Genomic DNA, 10,017 nt, shown 5'->3' with positions numbered 1-10,017 from the left:
AATGTAGATTAAATTAGATTGAATTTGTGCTTATAAATAATCACTAGGGGACTCTGATATCAGTGTTAGAGGGGGTTACGGTGGGGTCAGATGAATGACATCATGTCTATCGAGTTAATGTATCATATATTTTTAATTTTATAATTAATTAAAACCGGCGTAAATTTAGAAAAACATATATTATAATGGATGGATAGTTTCTAGTTGAATCTGGGCGGCGTTTTATACCGTGTTGGAGATGTCTAATCCAAAAATGGGTAAGTTTGTAAACCAGAGAACAATAGAAGGAAATGGGTACCTAGTGGCAAGTGGGACTGGCTCAGTCTCAGTTACTGAGTCATATTTAAGCCTTGGCTTCTCGTAGCCTTCCGGCTTCGCCGCCACCCTGTTTGTTTGTGAAGTTTTAAATGTTTTATTTCGTGCCTTGGCCCGTATATTATAGTTTTCTAGAGAAAATACGGTGTAAATATGATTAAATCGTGTAAATTTTATAAATTTTACTTAGGTAAAACCGGAGAAGAATCTTACGTAGTAGCTAAATATGATTACACCGCTCAGGGAAGTCAGGAGCTTGATATCAAGAAAAATGAACGTTTGATCTTGTTAGATGATAGCAAACATTGGTGGAAAGTGCAAAACTCGAAAAACCAATCTGGTTTTGTGCCCTCTAATTATGTCAAACGCGAAAAACCCTCCATTTTTGACAGTATCAGGAGGAGAGTTCGTAAGAAGAATGACGCTAAAATGTCCCCTACAGCTTCCCCCGTCAATACCAAAGAGGTGGACATAAACATTAACTCTTCCTCTAACAATGTCTCGCCCAAGGGCAAACCTTACTTAAATACCACCGCGTTAGTCAAGTATCACTATGCGGCTCAACAGGCGGATGAAATCTCCTTAGTCAAAGGAAGCAGAGTCTTAGTCATGGAAAAATCCAGTGATGGTTGGTGGAAAGGCGAATATAATGGCAACACCGGATGGTTCCCTTCCAATTATGTCCTGGAGGAATCTGATGATATTGGAGATACTAGTAATTTTGTCACACCAGATTCCTCCGCTCCTAGCTCCTTTAAAAGAGGTCAACAATGTCTGGATGTAGTTGTGGCCCTTTACGCCTTTACTGCCCAGAATGACGAAGAGCTTACCTTTCAAAAGGATGAACATTTGGAGATAATTGATCGACCTTTGAATGACCCTGATTGGTGGAAAGCCAGGAACCAACAAGGGGAAATTGGATTAGTGCCCAAAAATTACGTGCAAGTTCTTGTGGGTAATAGAACTGGGGCTAATTCCGATTCTAATCCCATTCCCATCACTGATTCAATGATGCGTGTTGGTTTTGCCGAAGATGGCTTGATTCCCCCAGCTTCTCATCATAGTAAAGAAGCCACCAAGCTCTCTCAAGTGGGGGCCATGGGAGGTTCTCCTTTGGCCCACCCTAAGCACGATTCCACCAACCAAACTTCTGTCAACAATACAACCCAAGCCATCAATTCTGCACAACCAGAACTGAATGAAAAACCCTGGTATTTTGGAAGAATTTCCAGGAAAGAATGCGAGAAACTTCTCAATGATTTTGGAGATGATGGAGACTTCATTATACGTGACAGTGAAACAACGGTCAGATTTATTTGACACCCTATCCTATTCCTTTAAAGGGAGGGTGAAGTAGAAAATCAAGTGATTTTTAATTGATTCTTATACTAATTATAAGACCAGTCTACATAGTGAAACATTCAGGAAATACCAGTTCCGAATGATTTTAGAATTCAAATTAGGTTCAGATTTTAAGGATAATTTTAAACAAGGACTGCCGACCAATCGCGTAACGCCTTGCCTTTTTATTAACAAAATTCTCGTGTCACGCTCCATGTCTCGCGCCACGATTATCACGTCGCGCGCGAATTTTATCAAATCTCGTGATAAATTTCATTCAACACGTAACATGCCACGAGAATTTTGTTAACAAAAAGGCAAGGCGTTACGCGATTGGTCGGAGGTCCTTGTTTAAAATTATCCTTAAAATCTGAACCTAATTTGAATTTTAAAATCATTCGGAACTGGTATTTCCTGAATGTTTCACTATGCAGACTGGTCTTAAAATTAGTAGAAGAATCGATAAATAATCACTTGATTTTCTACTTCACCCTCCCTTTAAAGGAATATCTTCTCTTCACTAATTTCTTCATTTCTCTTTGTTGTATCATTGCAGCCTGGAGCATTCTCTCTTTCACTTAAAGCTCCCATGAAAAATATGCATTTTAAGATTAGACTAGAAAATGATCTCTATTGTATTGGCTCTCGATCTTTTGCCTCACTCGATGACATGGTTGAGCACTATAAAAGGGCACCTATAAACACAACTGATCAAGGGGAAAAGTTTTATCTAGTTAAAGCTTTTCGTAAACCTTAAAAAAAACTTCACACAGTTTTCCCTCCCTTTATGGCTACCAAAATATTTTTTTTCTCGTCAACCGTAAATTTACAAATGAATGACAAACTAAACTAGGAATAGGTAAAAAAATTCACTACAGTAGAGGGAAGAGAAATGTCTATTAAAGCGAAGTAGACGTCTATATTTTTCAAATAAGTTTTGAATTTTATTTTTTAATAAATAGGCTTAAAAATAGACCAAATTTTCAATTTATTTTTTTTTTTAAAGTATTATTGGCAGCTTTATACGGAATTTATTTTCAATATAGATAGATTAGAGAATGAGTGGAATTTTTTAGCTTTCCAAGTTTAATAAAGTCTAAAGAACAATTCAATTACCTTTGAAAAAAAAACTGAAAAAAAAAACTGAAAAACTATTATTAAAATAAAAATATTCAAGTCAACTTGAAATCGGATGATATTGTGCGTGTTTTAATAACCAAAAAATAGTAGTCCATTCTTCGTCTTACGTTTTAGAAATGAAAAACGCCGCGTTCCATGATGTACTGTCCTCTCTTTGTCACCTTTTTAAATTAATTAATTAATTAATGTATTATTATATAATTAAGTTTTTTGATGATAAAACTAATCAATCAATGATCTTCTGTTTTCCGATGATGACATTTAGGAAACTAATATAACCAAAAACGGATTTATGGGATAAGAACGTCGGATCGTAGCTTTAGCCTCTAGTACCATCCTCGCATACTTTATTGAGAAACTTCGTCTGCTTATATTTTGACTCCACCCACAAATTCGATCTCTAGAAGTAACTATATACAGAATTTGTGGGTGGAGTCAAAATATAAGCAGACGAAGTTTCTCAATAAAGTATGCGAGGATGGTACTAGAGGCTAAAGCTACGATCTGACGTTCTTATCCCATAAATCCGTTTTTGATATAACTAAGGAGTCCCGGGCCTCTCTATAATGATCTAAAAAAAAAAAAAAAACAAACAATCAAGATGGTGTCGCTATATAAACCCTCCTTTTCGAGTGAAAGATGAGCTTGAAACTGGAAAAAAAAAAAATTGCCAAAATGAAATGAATACGTGAAAGGTTTTGATATTGAATTAGCGAGTCGTAAAAAAATTAATAATCCCTCCCCTGGAAGGAATCTGATTAAGAATGATGAAATGCAAGGTTTATATATTCGTACTCTCTCACTCTTATCTCTCTTCTCTGAATGACGGAAGTTTGTTGGTTAAATAAATTTATGAACTGCCATAATGTAAATAAATAAATTATCAGCGACAATATCTTTTTCCTAAAACAAACAATTTAGTGCTAGGTTTCTTATCAAGATAAAATTTAAAAAACTAAACAGACTCTCGTGGCACTCGTTTTAAGTATCTCTATTTAAATAACAGTATCAATGACCAAACATTTTTTTTCCAAAGCCAAAAACTATAAATAAAACTTTTTAATTTAGATGCATGCCAAAAAAAATGAATCTTAATTGCGTTTTTTACAAATCCAAGTTTTAAAAAAATGCATCTTTTCTTTGCTTTTAGCGGAGAACAAGTTTGACAAAACGTAACGTAACGTTAATTTATTTCAGGGTATACATAATATTTGGTTAAATAACTATTAACTAAAAAACTCCGTCTATATTAATTTAAAAAAATAACATAAGTTTATAAGATATCTTCAAAAAGTATGACACGACATTTCCTATAGGGTCTTTGCGCGTGATGTCAAGTTACCTTCCCCCTTTCCTCTCCCCTTGCCGTCTGCCCGCTCTGGCCACGTTAGGACGCCATGTTGACATCCCCTGAAAACCGGTTTTCGCCCCCTAGTTCTTGCCCCTTTTTACTCTCGCGGAAACACCCTATACTTTGTAATGCTAGAGACTTACTGAGAGCAAAGAGAGTATAGGGGAGGAGTGGAAGCTCCCCGGTCCACAAGGCTAAATAACAATGTTCCCCCTAAATTATACTAGTGGTACGAGGGAGTTTCCAGCTCAGTCGCGCCACCTACGATACCGTTTAATGCCTCGGTACTGCGCATGCGCGGTAGAAAAGAGGAAGAAGATTTTCCCCTCTTTCCACTCCTACCCTATACTCTCTTTGCTGAGAGCTAGTTAGAGAACGACAAGGGAGAATTGACTACACGCGGTTTGCAGTCCGTCTTCTTATTTAGTCTGTACTAAGCCTTTGACAGCGCCTCACCAGGCGTCGCGTTATGAGAATGACAAGCTCCAGTTTGTAACCAGAGATTAACAAACTTATGGTGAACATATCTTACGAACTTATGATAATACATACATATATTTATTCTTTAGTTTTTTACTGTACCAAATTTACGGTATGTTTATTTTTAGGAGAGTAGTGTAACAAATACTAATTACTAAACAAACATCCTGCATTCGCTTCTCAATTAAATTAAACTAACTAAACCTAGACCAATTTTTCATATCAATATTTTTGCTCAAGTTATGAATATGACTGTAGGAATTTTTGTAAAAAAAATAATTAATTATGGCCTGGCAGCTCTGTTAACGTTCGTTCATCACACATTTAGTTGATAATTTCGTTTTTTTTTTGTTTGTTTGTTTATTTCTAGTCCCGAGTGTTTTTATAAAATAAATATTTAGGGGGGAATGAAAATGAAGTTTTAATCTCTTAATTAACCCCCGTTTTTTACCGGTATTTTTTAAGATTCTGGTAAACAAAACTAGCTCGCCGCAGCTTTGATGAACTTTTTTGTAATTAAATACCAAATTAATATATATTAAGAAAAAAATGCATAATTGTTCCAAACCTCTTTACTTTACTTTAATTGCAGTAATGTTTTTGCCACTAATTTCAAATCATTTTTTTAGTTCGTTACGTCGTGTAAGGGAGGATAGTCTTCAATTAATTTGGCTGGAAATTAAACGACCTAATAAGTTAATTAAGAAAAGTAAACATAAAGCAAGAAGGGATATCTAGTTTATTAGGGAGAAGGTATAAGATGCCGAAGGAAAGAAATTTAAAAATGGGCCTTTTTAATTTGAATTTTAATTTTTATAATAGCATTCTATCCCAAAAAAAAAAATATTATCATGATAACCAACTACAACTAAAACTAAGCCATCTTTAGAATTAAAAAAGATTTAAAAAAAATTAAAAAAACCCAATTAAGAATTGACAAACAAATAATACTCATAATAATTAATTAAGTAACCAATTATTTAATTTATTGAAATTATAATTAATTTAATTTCGTTTGTATACCAATACCGGTTGGTTTTTAAATAAGATAAACAACAACAACAGGGTTTTTGCATGGTTAATTAATTAATTAATTAAGACTTGTGCCAGAAATTAAGATAAGAAAATAATAATAATGTATTTTATTTTGTTTTTTATTGGAATAATTTTTTTTTTCATAAAAAAATTGAAAAAATAAACCAAAAAAAAAAAAAGAAATTTCTTGAATTAAAATTTCCTAAAGTAATTATATTTAAAAAAAAAAGTGCTATGAAATATGAAATATGAATCAATCCATATTAATCCCGCTAGTGTTTTTGTGAAAGAAAGAAAAGAAAATATGATCTAAAAATAAAAATAAAATAAAAACGCTTATGTACGTCTAGAAATGACAACTGGATTTGAGAAATAAATTACCATGCATTTTACACCGAACTTTTATTTATTTTCAAGCTGATAAACAATTTTATATTTAATTATAATAATTAATTTACAGAACAGTTTTCAAATTCAAATTCAAACAAATGGAATGTTTACTTTGCAAGTGCATGAAATAAGTTTATAATTAAATATATTTTTTTTTTTATTTTTTTAATATTTATATTTTTATATAGGAACGAAATAATTAATTTTTAATTAGTGCATTTGCATTTCTTTCATCAGTGTTGACTTAACTGTGTTAAACTCTTTTTATTTTTTTTTTCATAATTAACTTACTCCTCATTAATTAATTACTCTTATCACACACTGGCTTGGATCATCCCCTCTCTAATTTGGTTAATTAATTTAATTTAATTTAATTTAATTCATTTATCTTTTTTTCATAATTAACTTACTCCTCATTAATTAATTAATTAATTACTCTTATCACACACTGGCTTGGATCATCCCCTCTAATTTGGTTAATTAATTTAATTTAATTTAATTCATTTATCGTTTTTTTCATAATTAAGTTACTCCTCATTAATTAATTACTCTTATCACACACTGGCTTGGATCATCCCCTCTAATTTGGTTAATTTAATTTAATTTAATTTAATTTAATTTAACTTTTTAATTTATTTCTAAATATCACAATAAAATTGATATAAGAGAGCAATTAGTCACGTTTTTTTTTTTATTTTGAATTTTAAGACACTTAATTTTTTAGGGAGCTATAGATTGACATTTAATGTTAATTAATTAGTTAGTTAATTAATTAACAGGTTCGGTAGTTAATTGAATAAATTGGCGATTTATTATGTTTTTAAAGGAATAGTAACACAATTTAACCTTTAATTACGTTAAAATGTGTCATTATACTTTTAAATTCAGCGTGTGTGTGTGTTTTTTTTTTTTTTCATGGAGATTAAGATTAAGAGTAGACATTTGATTTGACAAATTGTAAAGATTTAAATTTTTTTAAAGTGAATTAATAATTTACCAGTTTTTTTCTTTACATTTCACATCGAAAAATACATTTTTTTATATTTATATATAACATGATAAAGAGAATGGGAAAAATACCAAAAAATCGTGGCCATAAAATATGCATAAGATATGCAAAAAATTAAAAATCGTAAAATTTTCTAAAAGAATGTTTTTTTTTTTTTTTTGGTTGGGGTATATTTTTTTTTCCTTCTTTTGATGTTCTTTATAAATAACATCATTCAAATATTAATTTAATTGATATTTAATTAATACTTTTATAGTTGTATATAAGCTTTTGTAAGAGACAATATTTAATTAATTAATTTGATTGGAAAAAGATTACTAATTAATTAATTTTAAAAGATTGTCCATGACAAATTTAATTTAATTTAATTTAAATGCGAGTGTTCTTTGTTACGTTTACAATTAAGTTTCTTTTACATTTATTTATTTTAGCGTGTGTTTGTGTATTTGTTTGTTTTTTACCAGTATATGCATTAAATTAAATTAAAATTAATTAATACTTAAAAATAACTAGAACTAGAGTAAAGAAACTAAAGATGAGATTAAAATTTTAAAAACTTAATATATATATTTTAATTTGATTTAATTTAAAGAAATAAAAAGAAAAATAATTTGAAAAAAATATTGCAAAGGAAAAACAAAAAATGAGATTATATAATAAAGTTCATAACTTGAAGTAAAATTTGTAAAGCGTGAAGGATATTCTAACTTCAGGTTATGGGTTTTTTGGGGTTTTTTTTGTTGACTCATTTGGGGTTTGGGGGGGGGGGGAACTAGGAAACTCATTCATTAGGTGAGTAATTAATTACCAATTTGGGAAATCCCTAAATTAATAATTATCCCTTGTAAGTTACTTACTCTTCCTAGATAAACTAATTAAGATTGGATTAGAAATTAAATTTATAATTTATAGTTTAAACTTGTTTTTTTTTTGCTTTTAGAAAAAAGAAAAATTAATCTAGTAAAAAACTAAAAACAAAGATCTCTTAACCCCTTCTTCTCCCCCCTTAGGCGACCTGTTCGTATTTGTTCTTGTTGACATGCTTGGCTAAGCAACAAGCCAAAACCACACCCAGAAGCTATCGTATTAAAAAGAAAATTTGATTTAAGATTAAAAAATTTGAATTTGATTGTTTTTTTTTTCAAATGTAACAAGGAAATGATTCAATCAGATTTTAGGGCGTTTAAAATTACAACTGACCTGGAAAAAGGCAATTCCTAGGGCACCCCCAGCAATGGTGGCCAAATTTTTATCCATGAATGAAATAACAAGGCTGTAACATCCCTAAAAGGAAATATTAATTTTAAAGTTTAATTAACCAAGTGGAAATTAATAATTGAACAGTTTAATTTATTTAGTTTTTTTATTTATTTATTTAATTTTTTTATTTATTTTTTTTATTTATTTATTTATTTATTTTATTTATTTATTTTATTTATTAATAATTGAACAGTTTAATTTATTTAGTTTTTTTATTTATTTATTTAATTTTTTTTATTTATTTTTTTTAATTATTTATTTATTTATTTATTTTATTTATTTATTTTATTTTATTTATTTATTTTATTTTATTTATTTATTTTATTTTTTTATTTATTTTATTTTTTTATTTATTTATTTTATTTTTTTTTATTTTTTTTTTTATTTTTTTTTATTTATTTATTTTATTTTTTTATTTATTTTTTTTTTATTTTTTTATTTATTTATTTATTTTTTTTTTTAAAAAAATAGAAAAGTTTAATTTATTTAGTAATATTAAATAATAATAATAATAATAATTACCCTGGTATGGATTAGATCTGGATTGTCAATTGCCTTCATTGATTTGCAAAGGGTTGAGTTCACACAGCAGCTTTTAGGGACAATGTTTTCATCAGCAGCCCAAGGAGTTGAAAACCAATCAGTGTAGTTGTAAGATCCACAACAACCCAGCTAGATTTTATATATTTAGGCCTATAAGCCTAAACTGCAAAAAAGATACCCCTAGAATATTTTGGAAAAAACTTACAGTAGTTTGCATAAAATCAAGGTTTTGATCCTTGAGACCACCGTGTCCATAATCATGAAGAGAAGTTTTAAGTCCAGAGGAGAATCCTTTGCTTATGTTCTTGCGGAAAACATACCCTGAAATGGCTGCTCCAATCTCCATCAGGAACACCAGGACTAAAAAGGCTGAAAACTGTGTGCAGTCGTGTAAAAACAGTGTTAAGTTAGGGGAGAAGGAAAGCTCTTGGAACTTGGGATTTAGATATAGTCAAGTACATACCATGTACAAGAGAATCGGTTGACCTTTAACGGTACAACAACAAGCCAAAAAGCTAACCAGAATGATACCAGCTCCGGTACCAATCAAAACATATGGAACAGTGCCATCATAAGTATCTGACAGTTCCAAAAACGTGTACAAACTGATTTTGATATATATTCCAGCAACAAGAAGTAGGATTCCAGTAACCTAAGGTTTAATATAATATTACGCGCATTATAAAACTGAAAAGATCGCGCTCATATTATACTATATGGTATAATTGATCGAAAGATAATTGATCAATAATAAGAGTAAGAAGACAGTAATTAAAGATTAAGCCTTGCCGGGATCACTTACCCATAATATAATGTTGAAAATCATCAAAAGAATCTTCATACAAGTCAAGGAAGCCGCGGTTTGGAGTCGTTTACCCATTGTGAATTAGGTTGATAAAATAAAATTAAAGTAATTACGATTAAAAATTAATAAAATTATTTGAAACAACGCGGAAACTTGCGCTACGTCCGACAACACTCAGGAATCGAAAAAACTAAAATTTCCTTCAACAAGCGTGCGATCAGAAAACCTGGCAAAGCTACCGGGTTTAACATTTCCTCCTATAAAAAGATATCTTGCTTGCTATTTCTGAACGCACTTCCTGAAACTTGAAAATGAGGATGTGCTGACCTCTGCCGACTGTAGGTACTA

At 30.3% G+C, this 10,017-nt stretch overlaps 2 protein-coding genes across 3 annotated transcripts; one reads left to right on the top strand and one right to left on the bottom strand.

The window, feature by feature from the left end:
- Positions 1-53: 53 nt before the first annotated feature.
- dock (SH2/SH3 adaptor protein dock) lies at positions 54-6,054 on the top strand. Its single transcript, XM_089837733.1, has 3 exons — positions 54-257; positions 506-1,620; positions 2,213-6,054. Exons 1-3 carry the CDS (start codon positions 239-241, stop codon positions 2,411-2,413), a joined length of 1,335 nt encoding a protein of 444 aa, XP_089693859.1. The 5' UTR covers positions 54-238; the 3' UTR covers positions 2,414-6,054.
- Positions 6,050-9,875, bottom strand: LOC149676669 (tetraspanin-7-like). Of its 2 annotated transcripts, XM_089837744.1 has the most exons (7): positions 9,667-9,875; positions 9,328-9,516; positions 9,070-9,240; positions 8,844-8,993; positions 8,262-8,345; positions 8,031-8,139; positions 6,050-7,994 (listed from the first exon to the last, which is right to left on the bottom strand). In XM_089837744.1, the coding sequence occupies exons 1-6, from the start codon at positions 9,742-9,744 to the stop codon at positions 8,068-8,070; spliced, it is 744 nt and encodes a 247-aa protein (XP_089693870.1). In that variant the 5' UTR covers positions 9,745-9,875; the 3' UTR covers positions 6,050-7,994; positions 8,031-8,067. The 2 variants fall into 2 exon arrangements, with proteins under 2 accessions (XP_089693870.1, XP_089693869.1); XM_089837743.1 differs by having other exon boundaries at positions 6,050-8,139.
- Between the last annotated feature and the right edge of the window lie 142 nt (positions 9,876-10,017).

This window comes from Phalangium opilio, unplaced genomic scaffold (genome assembly GCF_054372755.1).
Source record: "Phalangium opilio isolate 3A_F unplaced genomic scaffold, DU_Popi_V2 ptg000045l_1, whole genome shotgun sequence".
NCBI classification, from domain to species: Eukaryota; Metazoa; Arthropoda; class Arachnida; order Opiliones; family Phalangiidae; genus Phalangium; species Phalangium opilio.
The sequence above is the reverse complement of the archived record's forward strand: the minus strand, read 5'-3'. Positions and strand labels throughout refer to the sequence as shown.